This window comes from Tenrec ecaudatus, chromosome 10 (genome assembly GCF_050624435.1).
Source record: "Tenrec ecaudatus isolate mTenEca1 chromosome 10, mTenEca1.hap1, whole genome shotgun sequence".
Classification (NCBI taxonomy): domain Eukaryota; kingdom Metazoa; phylum Chordata; class Mammalia; order Afrosoricida; family Tenrecidae; genus Tenrec; species Tenrec ecaudatus.
In genome coordinates this window covers 136,910,846-136,928,870 of record NC_134539.1, presented here as the reverse complement: position 1 = coordinate 136,928,870, position 18,025 = coordinate 136,910,846, and the positions used below count along the sequence as shown (strand labels likewise).

The window sequence follows — 18,025 nt, the reverse complement described above, 5'->3', positions numbered from 1 at the left end:
TCGCTCTTTGATCATTGGACCAGTGTGTGGCTGCCTTGCTTGTTCTGTGCCTCAATTTACAGGCTACACTACCTGTGGGACGCCTAGCTGGTGGACTGTGTTGCTGTAAGTTGAGGTCCCTTTAAGACCGCACGATTGGAATTTACATCTCTTGAGCTGGGGACTGATAGTTGGTGACCTGCCTTGCTGTTTGCTGCCTGTGCTGGGATAGCCTAGCTCTCTCTACAGAGGATGACCGGACGGCCCTTAAGACTTGAAGGACTGCCAGTGTCTTACAACTCTCACGGGAGTGAGTCGCACTGAGCCATGTGTACTGCTTTATAATTTAACTGTTCATTTCTTGTGTTATATATCTATCTTTATAAATATGTATATATAAAATTATTAGCAATCTTGTGTTGTCTCTCTAGAGAACCCTGTCTAACACAATACCTCATAATTCTACCTCCTGATTACCGAGATTGTTTGCTGCTTCCCATTTTGAGTCGTGCCCCATTAGCAAACGAAGGTTCCCAAAGCATGATTTCCTCCATGTCGTTAAGGTTGGCCCCTTGGGGAGGACTGGTATTTTGAATGCCTTTCAACCTATGGGCCCATCTTCCAGCAGGGTGTCAGGCAATGTTCACAAGGCTTTTCAGTGGCCGATCTCTCAGAGGAGGACTGACTATTCCTTTTTCTTATCCTGTCTCATCTGGAACCAGTCTGCTAAAACCTGCCCATCATGGTGCCCTGCTGCTATTTGAAAAACTAGTGGCACAGCTTCCAGTATCACAGCAACATGCAAGCCACCACAGCATGACACTCTGGCAGATGAGTGGCGGTGAAGTTCATGCGTAAATGCTGAGTTAAGTCAGAATAATACAATAGTAGTAGTAGTAGTAAGTGTTGCCTAACTACTTACTCTTTTGTCAGGCCGTGATAAATCCCTTGTGAGCACCATCTAATTTAAATGGTGAAATAATAGGTATAATAAGGTAATATTAAAGTTACTACTATAATTAATATAATCTGATCCACAATTAGTGCTCATGGTAGCAGCAGGCAAGAACTCAAACAATGCATTGCCTTGGGCAAGTCTGCTGCACAAGGGCCTCTTTAGAGTGTTGAAAGGCAAGGGGTGTCACAGGGAACCTGAGTCAAGCCACGATATTTTCAATCACCTCACCTGCATGTGCAAAGTGGACAAGGAGAAATCAAGACCGCAATAGAATGGATCCATTCGAATGACGGTGTTGGTGACGAGCACTGAAAGCACCAGGGACTGCCACAAGAACAAACATACCTGTCTCCAAGAAGCTCCTTAGAAGCAAGGATGGCAAGACCTCGTCTCATGAACTTTGAACATGCCACCAGCAGATACCTGGAAAAGGACATCATTCTCGGTAAAGTAACAACAATGTTATTGCAGGACTGAGGTTTTTAGAGCCGTTGGTACTAATCATTGTGTATCTTTAAAGAGGAGTCAGAATGGGAAACTCAGGGAACCCAGGGTGGATGATCCCTTCAGGACCAGTGGTGTGAGTGGCGAGACTGGGAGAGTGGAGGAAGGGTGGGTTGGAAAGGGGGAACTGATTACAAGGATCTACATATAACCTTCTCTCTGGGGACAGACAACAGAAATGTGGGTGAAGGGAGACGTCAGACAGGGAAAGATATGACAAAATAATAATTTATAAATTATCGAGTTCATGAGGGAGAGGGGAGCAGGAAGGGAGGGGAAAAATGAGGAGCTGATGCCAGGGGCTTAGGTGGAGAGCAAATGTTTTGAGAATGATGAGGGCAATGAATGTACAAATGTGTTTTACACAATTGATGTATGTATGGATTGTGATAAGAGTTGTATGAGTCCCTAATAAAATGATAAAAAAAAAAAGAGGAGTCACAGTGAGTGGTATCTTTGAACCCTTTTCCCACGGGGCATATCCTGAGCCCAGGATTCTGCAGTTAAGTTGACAGCAGGTGGACAGTGAAATTGCTTCCAGTTCTTGATGCTGCTGGCTGTATGCCCGCCCCCTCTAGCCATAGTCCCACCAATGAGCTGCCAGGACTTAGGGCGGGAGCCCCTGGAATCAGGTGATGCGGCCAGGGGAGACGGGAGAGCTGGCTCACCATCTGTTTACTGAACCGGAGCCGCAGTTCGGACCTTGATGTCCACCTCCGGGGAGGGCAGTGCTAGGGACAGAATGCTGTCTTGACTTCTTCAAGTGTCAGAGAGGTGCCCAAAAGGCCATGGCAGAAGATGGCCGGCACCTGGCTCCTGGGCCAGTACTGTTTCTGGCCAGCGACTTGGAGCAGGCGATTCTCTGTGACCCAAGCGCACAGTTCCATCTGGGGCTGACTGCCCTTGGTGTTGGCATGGTACAATTTTGGGGGGAAAGGGCCCCAGAAGAGTTGTGTAGAGTTTTATTTTCGTATATGATTTAGGGCTGTGACTTTGTTAGATTTCTTGGGTGGCTTACCTCGGTTCTTGCTTCTCAACGCTGAAAGAATTCACGGACAGAAGCACTTTTGTAAATCCAAGTAACGTTTATGAGGAAAAGGAAAGTTTCAGGTATTAGTCTCAGACAGTGCTCACTAGCTCCTGCAAGTGTGCAGGGTCACGGGAGGACCAGGCACGAGAGACTGAATAAGCACGTGAAAAGAACACTGGAACAGGAGCCTGAAAGCCCGTGTGTGGAACCAAGAGTAGGAAATCCCAAGACAGGGAGCGGCACACAAGTACACGTGCACCCACACTCGGGAGGAATCTCACCCTCCAACGTGCAAGAGGGCGCCCCAATTAGAGAGGAGAGGCCTGTCCAAGGCCTACTTTTATCCCCTCCTATCCCCACTGGCTAGAGAGACGTGGTTGAGGGTATTAGCGGATCTTACCGGCTGAGTTTAGGTCTACCTGTGTGATGTCATGTGCTTAGCGTTGTGTGTAGGCCCAGGTTTTTTGTGTGACTTTGGTCTGAGCATATCGGCTTTGGATCTTCCCCTAAGTGTCTAATTAGTGCGCCTCATTTCTTTCCAACCCCTTTACCGTGGCATGGGCAGCTAATGTTTGTTAGTATAGGCATTCAGGGGAGACAACCCCCTTTTCCCCCTATCTAGTTACCTTTCGACGTCAGTCAAAACCCCAGGTCTTTTACCCCAGGCAACGTGGCTGGAAACGAGTCTGATACGGGCTGCAGACTTACGGCAGGGCTCAGCACCTTTCGGAGCCTCTCTCTCCCCATCTGTAAAAAGGGGGCAAGAACATCTTTACCACTAGGCTGCTGTGAGGATCCAGTGACATTGAAAAAGGCTTTGCCAACGGGCACCTGCTTTTACAGTCCTGGCCCTGGGCGAAGGCCTGGTACTCCACTTCCTCAGGACCTAGAAGGCCCAGCAGCCCTTAGTTTTGCTTCCTAACCAGTGTCCCTTCTCCGACTCCAGAAGGAAAAGCTAACCATGCCTGGAGCTTAGTGTTCCTATAGCAACCATCTGGTCAACTTTCCCCTTCCCCTACAAGAAGCAGGCCACCTCCTCTGGGCCAGATAAGAAGTGACTCACAGCCGATCAGCCCCAGTGGCTGCAGTCTTTGTGGAAGCCCAACCGCACCTAATTTCAGAGGCCACATCCCTTCCTCTTGGGCCTCCCAGGACCTTACCTGCCACCTCTCCCGTCAGTGGCTCACTTTAAATTAGTGCCTGAAGCTGGCCTTCCGGAGGGTGGAGAGTAGTTCCTACTGATCTGAGGGGTGAATGTAGGGGTTTCCTGCCCATTCCAGGCCAACTTGGTGGCCGACAAGACAGGTGCGGTGGACTTCCGTTAGGCCCAGGTGAGAATATGCAGAGAGGACTGGGGTGGGGCCCCCTCATTCCAGAGGGGGAAACAAGCCTAGAGATGGGAGTGACTGGCCCATCTCCCTAACACCTTCTCAACAGGGCACAAAGGCTCTGTCCTGAGAGTGGCTGATTGCTCCCACATGGGACAAGGAGGAAGACTGGGGACAACCCTGGGGAGTGGGGAGGTCCCCAGGACCAGGATCTGGGGTGAGATTGTTGCCATCCCCGGTTGTGTCTGCTAGGGGGCCTGACCCTCTGAAGAGGTTGAAAAAAGTTGGATGGTTGGTGGATGGCTGGCTGTCTGGGGCTGTGTGTGGAGCTGAGGGGCTTCTTCCTGACTCTATGATCACAACTCGGCCTTGTGTTCGCTCCCTCCTTCCTTCTTTCCTCCCCACATGAGGCTTGGCAGCCACACGCCAGGGCGGGTCTTCCATCCAGGCTGTGTCTGGGTAGCAGGTGCTAAATGCCGCCTGGGCAAGTGAGCTGCCTCCCTCAGGTTCAGAGTCCACTGAGGAATGTTTGCAAAGCGGCAAATGGGTGTGGATGGTGTTTGCTTTTGTGGTAGGAGGGCTGTATGCTTGGGGTGGGAATTCCTGAATGGGGGTCTGCACCGCACCGCTGTGGGAGTCAGGCTGGAGCTGGGGCTCATGCAGGTTCATTTCCTTTGTGGCAGTTGTTCCTGGCCAGGACCTATCCTAGCCTTGGGGCAGAAGGGTGGGGCCTTTCTGCCTATGTAGGTCCCTGCAGGAGTCATTGGCTGGGAGAACCCCCACCCGGAAATTGAGCCTTTGTCTGAGGGAACAGAGGAGAGTGGGGGGTGGGGTTGTTCTGCAACTCCCACAGGTGTGTGATCCTGGTGCATGGACTTTTTTTGGGGGGTGGTGTTGGGAGGTGGGGACTGGTGGTGGAGTGTTTTGACCAGAGGGAATGACTCAGGCAGTGACTGGGGAGGGAGGTGGGGGTTCTGTGCCTGGGGTCACTGGGCTCCGAGGCAGTGTGGGAGTATAATCTAGGGGGCCATAGGTCCTCGGGGGTTGCCAGTGGTGGTGTTTTTAACAGGTGAGGGTCCAAATGTGAATTCTGGGGATGCTTGCTTATGTGCCAGATGGGGGTGGAGATTGGGAATGAGTGTGTGTGTGTGTGTGTGTGAGCTCCAGCAGGAGGGGGGCCTCTGGTCCTTGGGAGGAGAGGGTTAAAAGAATGGCCAGGCACTGGCCAATGGTAAGAGGGCCCATATTTGCACACAGGAGTCTGCAAATTCCTTGGGGCTCAGATATCCGCCCCTGACACTATTTCTCCTCCCACCCGCCCCTCCCCCTTCGCCTGACGGGCATAAAAGGCGCCAGGTGAAGGCCCCGACACTCCTCTCCAGCCGCAGCTCCAAAGGCCAGCGTGTCCTGCTCTCCCGCTCAGGCTCAGTCTCGCCATGGCTTCCTACAGCTATCGCCAGTCTTCGTCCGCCTCGTCCTTCGGGGGCATGGGCGGCGGCTCCATGCTCTTCTTACGCGCGCCCAGCATCCATGGGGGCTCTGGTGGCCGCGGCGTGTCCGTGTCGTCCGCTCGCCTAGTGTCCTCGTCCTCCTCCGGGGGCTACGGCGGCGGCTATGCGAGCTACCTGTCCACATCCGACGGCCTCCTCTCGGGCAACGAGAAGCTCACCATGCAGAACCTCAACGACCGCCTGGCCTCCTACCTGGACAAGGTGCGCGCCCTGGAGACGGCCAACACAGACCTGGAGGTGAAGATCCGAGACTGGTACCAGAAGCAGGGCCCGGGCCCCGCCCGCGACTACAGCCACTACTACAAGACCATCGAGGGGCTGCGGGACCAGGTGGGCACCTGTCGGGCCTCGGGAAGTGCACCTGCCGCGGCAGGGCAGGCGGCAGCCCCGGAAACCCAGCCCCGAGGGCCGGGCGAGGCGGGCGCGGGGGTGGGAAGGAGCCCGTTAGGGCGTGGGTGGGCCCGCCGGGCGGGGCGCGGACAGCAGGGGTGGCGTGGGGTGGGGGAAGGGTCAGGAAGTGGCAGGCGGGGCGGGGGGGAAAGGGAGGGACCTAGGTGGGAGGGAAGTTGGGCAGGGCCTGTGGAAGGTGGCCGGGGGCGGGGCTGGAGGGCGGGGCTGATGCTGGAGCGGAGGTCCCAGAGCCCTGGGGAAGGGGCGCCATGGAGTAGCGGAAGATGGGCACCGCTGCGGGCAGCCCAGTGGCCAGACCCAGGAACCGCGGCCTGGAAAAAGATGCAGGAGTTAGGACTGGCCCATCGCGGGCCAACCTGCCCCCTGCGCCCCCGGAAGGAGGCTCCTGCATTCATTTTTCGTGGCTCACTGGGCAGGTTTCCTTCACGCTCATGCTAACGTCCCGCCTCCGACGCCCAGGGGCCACGCTGGGCTTCGGAGGCGCTGTAGGGAGGATGGGAGAGGCCAGTTGGGGCCCCTAGGCAGGGCAAAACGCACAAACTGGGCCTCATAGTCCGCCTCTAGGCCGGAGTAGTCCTGCTTCTGTCGCTTTCCAAGACTGTGCCTCTGTGTGGGAACAGAAAACCTCATCTTTCTTTGGTGGAGCGCCTGATCAGGGTTTGCATGGACCGGTCATGTCACCAGGGCAGGGTCAAGGAGGGCCTTAAGCAGAGCCCCCCAGGCTCATTGGGGAGAACCGAGTGAGTGCAGAGGGGAGGGTGTGGGGAGGGAGCAGAGGTGGGGGTGGGGTCTGAACCCTGGACTCATACCTGTGTCCTGGGGGCCAGTGGCTGGGCCAGGGAAGAGCTTCAACCTCAAGAGACGTGTCAGGAGCCAGGGGGACATTGAACTGCCCCTGCTGGGTGCCTGGCAGCGTCCTGCACACCTGGCTTGGCAGATGCTCCTTGGGAGGTAAGACCAGGTGAAAAGAGATGTAGTAGTCACTTTGAAGATGCAATTGTCTTCCAGAAAGACAATACCCTTTAAGGGGCGGACTGTTGTAGACAAAGAAGTAAGCCATCGATGCACCCCTTCACTGTCCAGAACCCCCAGCCCCCACCCTGGGCTGCCTGCATTCCCCCTTGCTTAGTGTTTACAGAGCACTGGAGGCTGGCTGCCTCCTTTAGGGTCCTACAAGCACCGGTACCAACACTGGTCTGACTGACTACTACGCTCCTGCCCCACTGCGCAGACACGCACCTGCCAGGCACCAGGTCCTTGGCCACTCTCAAACTCTGGGTGGCTCTCTCTTGCCGCAGCTCCTGGGCAGGGACTGATTCCAAGCCTACCCAGAGGGCAGGCCTCGGGGCCTTGGGCGCTGGTCTCCAGGGAATGGGGCTGTGTGCGTGTGTATTCAAACGGGTGGGCAGTGCCTGCTTGCTGGACTGATGCCAACTTCCCGCTTTCCAGATTCTCGGTGCCACCATCCAGAACTCCAAGGTCGTGCTGCAGATTGACAACGCCCGCCTGGCGGCGGATGACTTCCGTACCAAGTGAGTGTGTGCTGGGGCCACTGCGGGCCAGGGTGGGCTGGGGGCCACTTCAGCTCCCTGTGGGGCTCAGTGCCAGGATGCCCTGGGCTCTACTTCACTCCCCCCATGGATTCCTGAACTCTGGGGTGCGGGGCGGTGGGGAGAGACCCTGGGAGGCATAGCAGGAACCCGGCCTGACTGCAGTGGTTTCTTCGGAAAGGTTCGAGACCGAGCAGGCCCTGCGTGTGAGCGTGGAGGCCGACATCAATGGGCTGCGCCGCGTGCTGGACGAGCTGACGCTGGCCCGCGCCGACCTGGAGATGCAGATCGAAGGGTTGAAGGAGGAGCTGGCCTACCTCCGGAAGAACCACGAGGAGGTGAGTTTCAGACTGGGCCTTTGCAGCTTGCTCCAGCCCCAGGACATTTCTCTACCCTGGATACCTGACCCTGGTCACATCCGTGGCATCCTCACTTGACTCCTGGCCCTCCAGCAGGGGATGGCACTGGCCCTTTTTATCCCACCAGGCTGGCTCCTGGGTGGCGAGGTGACCTGGCCCAGGCCCAGTGGGCTCTGGGTCCTGACCTGCCTGTCCTTGTTCTCTTTCCAGGAAATCAGTGTCTTGAAGGCCCAGGTGGGGGGCCAAGTCAGTGTGGAGGTGGATTCTACACCAGGCATCGACCTGGCCAAGATCCTGAACGACATGAGGAGCCAGTACGAGATCATGGCCGAGAAGAACCGGAAGGATGCTCAAGCATGGTTCATCAAGCAGGTACGGAGGGGAGGCAGGAGCCCTCTGGGGAGTGAGTGGGCAAGGAGAGAAGGCTTGATGCCCTGCCAGCAGATGGCCCATCTGAGTGCTAGTTCCTTCCCCTCTGGCTGCAGACTGAGAATCTGAAAGTGGAGGTCGATGGCCACACACAGAAGCTCCAGGTCAGCAAGACGGAGGTAACTGACCTGCGGCAGACGCTCCAGAGTCTGGAGATTGAGTTGCAGTCACAACTGAGCATGGTAGGTGGCCCTGCCCCGGGAGGGAGGCGGTGCTGTGTGTGTGTGTGTGTGTAGGGGGCTGGGGGCTGGGGGAGGTGGACTGCTGGCCCTCGCTGGGGACTAGGCTTCACCAGGGCATGGCCTTCCTCCCTGCTCTCAGAAAGCCGCCCTGGAAAGCACCCTGGCAGAGACGGAGGCACGCTTTGGAGCCCATCTGGCGCAGATCCAGGTGATGATCAGTAGCATGGAGGCCCAGCTGAGCAATGTGCGCTCCGACATGGAGCGGCAGAACCAGGAGTACCAGCTGCTCTTGGGCATCAAGTCGCGGCTGGAGCAGGAGATCGCCACCTATCGCAGCCTGCTCGAGGGCCAGGATGCTCACTACAAGGACCTGCCCACCACCAGGGAGCTCTGAGTCCTGGGCTTCCTGCTCTCCTGCAGAGGCCCCCGTACCAAGCGGTGGGACCCTTAACCCTGTCTCTTCCCCCAGAACTTCCAATAAAATTATGGCATGGTTGGCTTGTCCTTTCAACCCCTGCGGTTGGGCCAGGCCTGGCTCCGTTGTAGGTTTGATTCGAACCAAAGCCCACCCAGCCCAGAAAAGGAAGTGATACTACACACAGCTGTTATTTTAGGTCCTGCTTGCCAGTCTTCATTCATCTCGCTCTTCATTTCTTGACTGCTCTGTGAACTAAGCGTTGCTCCCATTTTACAGCGGGGGCAAACAAAGACCTGTCGAATGGGGATGCGATGGTTCGGACATGGATGGGATTTGGAACGATGGGTTTGGTTTACAGATTCTGGTCCCCACAGCCCACCTCTGCTGGCATCTCTCTGTGTTAATAAGCTTTTATTGACTATCAACTAGCTGGGTGACATAGAATCTAATTCTCTGTCTGAGTCGAAGTCAACTAATTTTGTCCCTGTAGAACAGGGTAACTGGCCCCGTGAGTCTGTGAGGCTAACTCTTTATGGGACTGGAATGCCCTGTCTTTTTTTCTGCCCAGTGGATGGTGGTTTTGAACTGACGACCTTATCGAATATCAACTAGGTGTGGCATTTAATCAAAACAATCGTAAGGGGCAGTTGGGATGAGTTGCATCTCGTAGCTCAGGAAACAGGCTCAGAGAGGTTAAGTAACTTGTCTGAAGCCACAGAGTGCGTGCAAGGCGAAGGCAGGACGTTTGCAGATTCTTTGCCCACAGGGCCACCCCTGGCCAGGTGGTCTCCTAGGCCTGACACCACTTGTGCTGGATCCTCCCTTGGGTTCAGGGTGGCCACCCAGGCCTGGGCTCCTCTGGGGCCGTTTTTCTGACACATTACTCCAGTGTCTGAGTGACAGGCATGCTGCACTGCGCTAGCTGGCTGGCTGGAGAGTGCGAGGCCCCTCGTGTGTCAGCGTGCGTGTGCTGACACATCCACCCTCTCGGGACAGACCCCCTAAGCCCCTGACGCCCACCAGCCCATAGCTGGGCCCAGAGCCTGGAACAGAACCCAGCGGTGACCCCAACCTCCCACACAAACCTGGGCCAGCAGAGGAACACAAGTCCCAGCTTCCTCAACAACTCTGCCCTTGGGGGGCCTGGTCCTGCTTCTGTGGTTCACACCACAGCTGCCAGGAATGCAGGCCAATTAAAGGTACATCAGGGGCACCCACAAAGGAGTCCTCCACCCACTGGCTGAGCGCCCCAGGCTGGTCGGGGTTGGGGGGGGGGGGGTTGTACAGTTCCCGAGAGCAGTCTGGCCCTAGGAGGGAAGGGGCAAGCAAGGGGCACCAGTGCTACTCCGGTTAGAAGCCACCCCCTGCCCTATTGACCCACTGCTGTGTGTGGCCAGCTCGGAGCCCAGGAGGCCTGCGATCCGTCACCCAGCAGCTCCTAAGCCTGCGGGTCTGGGTGTTCAGTGGTCGGTCGCTCTGAACCTCATGGCTGGTGAGAGGCAGACAGGAAGCTGAGGCAGAACCGCCCGTATCTTCCTCCCTCCCTGCTGCGGCCCTGGCCCTCCTCTCGCCTCCGACCTACCGACCCATTCTCCGGCCCTGCTCCCCAGAGCCAGCAGACTCCTTGCTCACCTAAGTTCCCAGAAAGCCCTGGAGCTGGAGGTCGGAGGTTGGCCACACCCCCAGGCTGGGACTGCCCAGAGGTGTTGGCACCCATGTCTGTGAAAGGCTCTGTTGTCACAGTTGAAACCCTCCCTGGGCCCCAGGGGCCTCTGGAATGTGGCTGTCACCTACACAGGTGGGGCAGGTGACTGGGTGGCAGGTCTGAGTGTTAGGAATGAAGCCTGCCTTTGTGTGTGTGTGTGTGCGCGCGCGCACATGCACAGTGAGCAGGGCAACATTTTTTTTTTTTGTCTCAGGCTGGGAGCTGTGTCTGATGAGAGGAAGCCGGGGTGCTCTGTTGATCAAAGCCTGGTCCAGACCAAAGAGGCCGGGATGGTGGAGAGAAGGAGGCTGCATGTTGGGGGGTCTTCCTCCCTGCTAGCGTCTTGGCCACTTGGCCGTTTGCAAAGCGTTTCCTTCCACTCATCTCCCTCCTTCCTGTGAGTCGGGCTGGGTGAGAGTTAGAGGTGAAAGGGGGAGTTGATGGGAAGTCTCCAGGCCCCAGGTCAGTGCTCTGCCCAGGGCCTCTGCTCGTAAGTGGGGGTGCTGGGGCTGGGCTCTAACGTTTATGAAGTCCTCTCTCGTCACATTAAGGGAGAACACGAGGCTTCCTACTCCCGTAAAGAGGTTCCGTCTCAGAAAACTCACGGGGGCACTTCTACCCTGTCCTGTTGGCATCAACCCCATAGCAGCGAGATTGGCTTTTTGGTTCCGTGATGGTCTGCTGCCACCTGCAAAGCCAGCAATCTGAACTAACAGCGGCTCTGGAGGCGGGAAGACTCATGGTGTGTGTGTGTGTGTGTGTACATGTGGCTCTGCTCTGTCACCTGGGGCCACTGTGAATCGAAAATCAACTTGGTGGCAGCTAGCAGCACCCCTGGTCCCATTCCCTGCAAACGCTCAGGAGGCCCCCTGGATGGAATTGCTTTATCACATCCCAGTGGCAAGGCAGGATGGGGACTCAGAGAAAGTGAGTCAGGGCCCAACGGCTCTTTCCATCAGCTGTGCCGGCCCCATGCCGAGGGGAAGGCCCATTCCGGAGACGGCCTGTCTGGCTGCAGTGAGCTTAGGACAGAAACCGGCACAGCCTGGGGCAGGGCCTGTGGCTTCAGTGGGCTGGGCCCAGCCACCCAGCCATCCTTGCCTGCCACTAGGGAGCAGGCCCGGGGCTGCGCCCAGACTGAGCTGGGACCTGGCATTTGAATCGCCAGTGTCATCCAGGGGCAGCTTCCTCCTGGGCTGGGGCCTGGGGTAAAGAAAGGGAGAGGCTGGCTGAGGGGCAGCTGGGGGAGAGTCAGGGTGAGGGAGAGGGACTGGCTGGGGTCCAGCTCTCCATAAACCTCCTGTGCTAATTGCTGGGGCCGTCATGTCTGCAGCCGCTTTAATGAGTGCTGGCTGATTCGGATCCTGATTATTTTTCTTTGGGAGGAAAAGACACTACCCTTCCGCCCGTAAATGAGCACAATGCTGCACTGTCTGAGCCAGCACGCTGGGCCCCGGCTCAACAGGAGGCTGGGGGCGCGGAAGCCCCCACACTCAGCCCCTCGAGGCCCCCAGCCTGTAACTCCAGCTCACACGCAGGAATCTAGGGTACGTGGAGTGGCCCTTGTTTCCTCCCTCTGCCTGAGGGACTGCCCGAAGACCTATTCAGTGCCACCTGCACAAATGGCTTCACCTCTGGGAGCCCTGTCCCCCTATCTCACTCCCCCAGGGTCAGGGGTCCTCTCCAGGAGGCAATGGACACACAAGGGCTTCCTAAAGTGGGAAGTGTGCAGAGGAAACCCGGGGTGCCTGCTGCTGCAGCATCAACCCTGGCCCCAAGCACTGCCCGGCAGAGCCTCTGGGCTCACAGGGCGGCACCGATGCTCAGGGTCTACAGGCCCCCTGACACCCCACCACCCAGCCCTCAGGGTTGCGGAGCCAGAAGGAGGCAGGACAGAGGCTCTCGGGCCTCAGGGCTTCGCTGTAAGTGGGTGCCGAGAGTGGCCCTCTCAGGACACCAGGACTGAACAGGAGTAGGTGGCTGACAGGATTAAGAGAGTTGGGATTTGAACTGGGACCCGAAGGGACTTCAGAGCCCTGTTCCCCTCGCTTAGCTGTCCCACTTCCTTCTCCCTCGGCACAGCGCTAAACCTAGAACCTTTTGCGCCAGCCTCTCCCCAGAACAAACGGGGTTAATCTGGCCCTGCTAAGCATGGGCATGTCTCTCCTGGAGGAGGCAGGGGCTCCCTGGAATGTGCCCCATCTTATCTGCAGAGGTCTGCCCCAACTTGTCCCTGAGGGAGTGCAGGTTCAGTGACATGTGCAGTTGGCAGGTGGCGGGATTGTCAATCAGCCCCTTGTCAGCCTGCTGAGCGTTTGTGGGAGCCCCAGTGCTGTGGGACTGTGGGGTGGGGAGGCTGCAGGTGGGTGAGGGGAGAATGGACCGGGGAGGGCCCTTCTGGGCATCTAGACCCCCAGCCTGTCCTCATCCTGACACCAGAAACCCTGCCCACAGAGCCCAGAGCTGCTCCCCACGCCCCTGCCCCAGCTCTGCAGGGGGAAGGCAGGTAGCAATGGAGAAGTGGAATGCCCCAATGGGAACAGAGAGGGGGTAGCTGAGCTGCCCACCTTAGGGTGGTGGTCTGGGGCTAGGGGCTGCAGAAGCCCAGACGCCCAGGCAAGAGTGGGTGCGGGTGCTGGAGGGAGCCATTCTCACTGCAGCTCTCAGGTGCCTGAGCCCAACGACTGTTTTCGCTGGAGTGTGGAGGTGAACCTGTAATCCAAGTGTTAAAACCATGGCCCAGGGCAAGACACCGCACCGTTCATTCTGAATCATCTCTGTTGTTGCATTTAAAAAAAAATGGAAAGAAAATCGCCCCAGCCCAGTGGAGGTGCCCAGGCGGCTGTTTGTCAGAAGGCAGAGGCGTTGGCCTCCGTGTGGGGGAGGAGACTCGGCTCCCACAGCGCCTCCAGGGTATATAAGCAGGGCCGGCTCCGGAGTGGCAGGCAGCACAGCGGTTCTGGTTCTGCCAGCCCTGCACCTTTGCAGCCTTCCCAGCCTGGCCATGAGCACCTCTTTCCTGCAGACCTCAGCCTTCGGGGCTGGTGGCTCTACCTGGGGAGCTCCCCGGCTGCGCGCCAGGGAAGCCAGCTTCGGTGGGGGGAGTCTCTATGGGGGCAGTGGAGGCCGCAGCATCTCCACTTCTTCTACGAGGTTTGTCTCCTCTGCGTCGGGCGGGGGCTATGGGGGCGGCATGAGCTGTGGCTTCGGTGGGGGTGCAGGTGGCCTTGGAGGTGGCTTCGGTGGGGGTTTCGGCGGTGGCTTTGGGGACTTTGGTGGTGGCGGCGATGGCGGCCTCCTCTCTGGCAATGAGAAGATCACCATGCAGAACCTCAACGACCGCCTGGCCTCCTACCTGGACAAGGTGCGTGCCCTGGAGGAGGCCAACGGCGAGCTGGAGGTGAAGATCCGAGACTGGTACCAGAAGCAGAGCCCGACCAGCCCGGAGCGTGACTACAGCCACTACTACAAGACCATCGAGGAGCTGCGGGACAAGGTGGGGCCTGGGGTGCCGACGGGAGGGCCGGGGTGACAGGGAGAGGTTGTTTCTTGCCCTGGCAAGGCCTGGCTGGTGTGGGGGCACCCCCCCCACCCCAGCGCCCTCGGAAAGAAGAGAATCCCTCTGTCGGCACATGGATGCTTGACTTGGCCATGTCGTGGGGATCACGGGCAGCCTGCTGGGACCAATGGGGACAGAGCACGAGCGACGAGAGAATTACCACCCCTCTCACTCCAGTGTTCTGCAGAAGGTGTCCCGTTATTTCTTTGCAAAAGTGGTGCCGAAGGGCAGCTTCATGCCCCCAAAGGCCAGGACCTCCCACCCCAGGCGTTAGTGTTGGGACCCAAGAGACCTGGGGATGCACTGGAGTCTGTTACCCACTCCCCTCCTCCCCCGTCCACTTCTGGACCCCCTCCTCACTTCTCCTGTGTGGTTGCTCTTCCAGTCCCACAGACCGGTGCTGGTGTCCAGATGTGCAGTTGGGCTAGCAGACCATGGGCTGTCCACAGCAGAGGCTGGCCATGTTGTCCAGGGCCTGGCCCCGCCCCCCTCATGTCCCTCATGCTCTGACAGCCAATTCCCACTCCGGAGTCCAGGCCATACTGCTCCTTGGCTTGTCAGGTCCCAGAGATGAAAGGCTATGCCTCAGGGGTCCCGGGGAGGGAGTCACGGGGCCAGACCAGGTAGCAGACACTCCAGGTGAGGTGGGCTCTGCTCCAGGAGCCTGTAGACACCAGTGGGGCAGGTGCTCAGGGAGGGGGCAGACCCTGGGAGGACAGCGGGAGGACGGGAAGGTGGCACCGACACGCCCTCTCCTGCAGATCCTGGCAGCCACCATCGACAACTCCCGGGTCATCCTGGAGATCGACAACGCCAGGCTGGCCGCGGACGACTTCAGGCTCAAGTGAGCTCCTGTCTCTTCCCCACCTCCCACCCCCCTTCTGGCCTCTCTCTTCCTCCTCCTCCTCTCCCTTTCCATCTCCCTCTCCTGCCCCTGACTGGGGCAGCCTAGACCCCCTGCCCATGGCCCCTCTTCCTCAGTGTTGGCCCCTTCTCCCCAGGTATGAGAATGAGCTAGCCCTGCGCCAGAGCGTGGAGGCTGACATCAACGGGCTGCGCCGCGTGCTGGACGAGCTGACGCTGGCCAAGGCTGACCTGGAGATGCAGATCGAAGGGCTGAAGGAGGAGCTAGCCTTCCTGAAGAAGAACCACGAGGAGGTGAGGGTGGGGGAAGGGCCCGGGAAGGGGGATGGGGGCAGAGTGGGCGCTGGGGCTTCCTCGCAATTGACCGAGGGGCTCAGTGGTTCAGAAGCGCATGTCCCGCAGCCCACTGAGACCAGGGGTCTGCTGGAGGTGACAGTGCTGTACTGCACACCCTCCTCTGGTGGCCCCAGAGCCTTCCTCTCTGGCCCTCAGCTGGGCAGGGTGGCCAGTGTGGGTGCTTCCTGCTTTGGCACAGGGTCCTGCTGCCTCAGGGTCCTCCCTGGGTGGGGCACGCAGCAAGAGAGAGACTCTGAGAACTAGGAGCCCCAGATGATCACGCCTCCACCCACCCATCCGGGAACCAATTGTTTTTTGATTCATGAGCCACAGAGCCTGTGATGGGGAGTGGTGGGCCAAGGACAGACACACACACACACACACACACACACACACACACACACCACCACCACCACCACCACCACCACCACCACCACCACCACCACCACCACCACCACCACCACCACCACCACCACCACCACCACCACCACCACCACCACCACCTCTCCGCCCTCAGGCCCTGGGCGTGCTCTCTGTCCCTCCGTTGTTTTCTACCCCAACTCTTGGCACCTGCAGGAGATGAAGGAGTATGGCAGCCAGCTGGCGGGCCAGGTCAACGTGGAGATGGATGCTGCGCCAGGTGTGGACCTGACCCGGGTGCTGGCCGAGATGCGAGAGCAGTATGAGGCCATGGCCGAGAAGAACCGCAGGGATGCCGAGGCCTGGTTCTTCAGTAAGGTGGGCTGTACCGCGCCCCCCCACCCCTCAAGCCCCGTCCATTCCCAACAGTCCCTCTCCTGCCCTTCGAGTTTCTGAGAAGGTCAGCAGGCTCACTCCTTTTGCTCACAGACTGAGGAACTGAACAAGGAGGTGGCCACTAACACAGAGATGGTGCAGACGAGCAAGACGGAGATCACGGAGCTTCGGCGCACTCTCCAGGGGCTGGAGATCGAGTTGCAGTCACAGCTCAGCATGGTAGGCCCGCCCACTGCACCCCAGCATCTCTGACCATAACCCCTACCTCCACCTCCACCTCTGGTTAAGTCTCCAGAGTTCTCAGCTCCTTGCAGGGGGCGGTTCTCTGTACCACGCGCCCTCCCTCTCCGCTCTCCTGCACCCTGCGCGGTTTCCATCCAGACCGAGGCGTCTCTTTATCGCTTGTCCCACCAGAAAGCTGGTCTGGAGAGCTCCCTGGCGGAGACGGAGTGCCGCTACGCCACGCAGCTGCAGCAGATCCAGGGCATCATCGGCAGCCTGGAGACCCAGCTGAGCGAGCTCCGCTGCGAGATGGAGCAGCAGAACCAGGAGTACAACATGCTACTGGATGTGAAGACGCGGCTGGAGCAGGAGATCGCCACCTACCGCAGCCTGCTCGAGGGCCAGGATGCCAAGTATGGGGCAGGGCGGCCACGGAGGAGGGCAGGCAGGGGCTCTTAGCAAGGCGTCCCCAAGAGGCAGTGTGGTGCAGTGCAGGCAGAGCGGGCGAAGGAGTCAGGTGTTCTGGCCTCTGGGTGGGGGCTTCGGTTGTGTCAGCCTGGGCAGGCCCTCCCCACGGTCTGAGCCTGCGTGTGTTCTGAAAGTACAGGCAGAAGCTGGGCTAGTGCTCTCCAGCATGTGCGCTGGTTCCAGTCTCTGCAGGACATGCCGAGAACACTGTTGTAGATTAGAATCCACCTGCTCGGGATGACGGGCTTGGACGGGCTATCTGCGTGTCCCAGACCCTGGAAAAACCAGTTGGGGGGAGGGTGATGGTAAGGGGGGCCTAGAGCAAGGTGACCAGATGTCCCGCTTTTGGCGAGACAGTCCCGATTTTTAACAATTTTTCCCGTGTCCCGTGGCGTTTTTAAAAAGTCCCGATTTTTGGAAAGAATGCACGACAAGCTAGGGTATTCGGTTTTTGGCTGCCACGTGGCTGTTTTGCCAGGAGATGAGTTTTATCAATGGTGTCTGGCTTTCCCAATGTTAAAATCTGGTCACCTTAGCTAGAGAGGCCCTTTCAGCTGCCCACAGAGACCTCCAATCGGGTCAGCCGAGCTTGTGTCCTCTGCTTACACATGGGTCCCTCTCTTTCAGGATGGCTGCCATTGGCTCCCGGGGAGGTAAGGAGGCTTAAGTCCCTCGGCAGGGGGTGGGCACCCCATGGGAGCCACCCTTCCTCTGGGAACACGGAGGGAGGATGAGGGCCCAACCCTCCAGGAGGATGGGAGCACGCCCATTTCCGTGGATACCTCTGCCCCAGAGGGGGACACTCCCTTCCTCCCACCCCACCCCGAAGTCCTGGAGAGCCAGGGCCAGGGGCCACCTCTAAGAGCCTGCCCCTTCTTTCTACAGCTCCCCTGGGAGGAGGTGGCGGCAGCGGCGGTGGCAGCAGCAGCAAAGTCCGTGTCAATGTGGAGGAGTCAGTGGATGGGAAGGTGGTGTCTTCTCGCAACAGAGAAATCTAAGTGCCCGGCGCAGGCGACGGAGACCTACGGCCAGTCCCTGTTGTCTGGGAGTGCCCTGCCGCAAGGGGGTCCCTCTGCCTTCTTGGAGGCTTTGCCTGCTTGCTCCCCCACCCCAAGCCCTTCCCCTCCACTGGTCTCCTCTGGCGCAGGAGGTGGGGAAGGCAGTATCAATTGCATGGTGTCTGTTTATTCAATAAAGACTTGCTTTTCTTTTTGCCAATGTCTCTCGACACCGGATCTGCTTGTTTTCGCTGGGGTCCAGTGATCTCTGACCTCTGAGTAGGTCCAGGGCCCCCATCCTGATTTCTCCCCCGACCTTCATGTCTTTCCTGCGGGGTCATGCTTCATTCTTTAGGAAGCTCAGGGTACCCAGTGCTGGCCCTCCCCGCTGGGGTGACAGGAGCTGTGGATGGGGGCTGGGGCCTCCCTCAGGGAAATCTGGAGCCCCTAGCACAGTG

The 18,025-nt window shown here is 58.4% G+C and overlaps 2 protein-coding genes across 3 annotated transcripts; both read left to right on the top strand.

Moving 5' to 3' along the window:
* The first annotated feature begins 5,156 nt into the window (after positions 1 to 5,156).
* Positions 5,157 to 8,762, top strand: LOC142458339 (keratin, type I cytoskeletal 19-like). The gene is made up of 6 exons (XM_075559366.1): positions 5,157 to 5,640; positions 7,171 to 7,253; positions 7,453 to 7,609; positions 7,841 to 8,002; positions 8,116 to 8,241; positions 8,381 to 8,762. Exons 1-6 carry the CDS (start codon positions 5,236 to 5,238, stop codon positions 8,633 to 8,635), a joined length of 1,188 nt encoding a protein of 395 aa, XP_075415481.1. The 5' UTR covers positions 5,157 to 5,235; the 3' UTR covers positions 8,636 to 8,762.
* Positions 8,763 to 13,368: 4,606 nt separating this feature from the next.
* LOC142458338 (keratin, type I cytoskeletal 15-like) lies at positions 13,369 to 17,694 on the top strand. 2 transcript variants are annotated; one of them, XM_075559365.1, is made up of 8 exons: positions 13,369 to 13,860; positions 14,685 to 14,767; positions 14,925 to 15,081; positions 15,700 to 15,861; positions 15,973 to 16,098; positions 16,294 to 16,514; positions 17,197 to 17,222; positions 17,470 to 17,694. In XM_075559365.1, exons 1-8 carry the CDS (start codon positions 13,369 to 13,371, stop codon positions 17,565 to 17,567), a joined length of 1,365 nt encoding a protein of 454 aa, XP_075415480.1. In that variant the 3' UTR covers positions 17,568 to 17,694. The 2 variants fall into 2 exon arrangements, with proteins under 2 accessions (XP_075415480.1, XP_075415479.1); XM_075559364.1 differs by having other exon boundaries at positions 17,455 to 17,694.
* Positions 17,695 to 18,025: the final 331 nt, after the last annotated feature.

What these genes read in the sequence shown, in the direction of transcription:
- LOC142458338 (XM_075559364.1), top strand. Translation starts at nt 13,369, where the DNA reads ATGAGCACCTCTTTCCTGCAGACCTCAGCCTTCGGGGCTGGTGGCTCT. An exon ending in TGAAGAAGAACCACGAGGAG is followed by an intron (nt 15,082 to 15,699) that starts GTGAGGGTGGGG and finishes TGGCACCTGCAG; the next exon opens with GAGATGAAGGAGTATGGCAG. An exon ending in TGCCATTGGCTCCCGGGGAG is followed by an intron (nt 17,223 to 17,454) that starts GTAAGGAGGCTT and finishes TTCTTTCTACAG; the next exon opens with CTCCCCTGGGAGGAGGTGGC.
- LOC142458339 (XM_075559366.1), top strand. Translation starts at nt 5,236, where the DNA reads ATGGCTTCCTACAGCTATCGCCAGTCTTCGTCCGCCTCGTCCTTCGGG. An exon ending in TCCGGAAGAACCACGAGGAG is followed by an intron (nt 7,610 to 7,840) that starts GTGAGTTTCAGA and finishes TTCTCTTTCCAG; the next exon opens with GAAATCAGTGTCTTGAAGGC. An exon ending in TGCAGTCACAACTGAGCATG is followed by an intron (nt 8,242 to 8,380) that starts GTAGGTGGCCCT and finishes CCCTGCTCTCAG; the next exon opens with AAAGCCGCCCTGGAAAGCAC.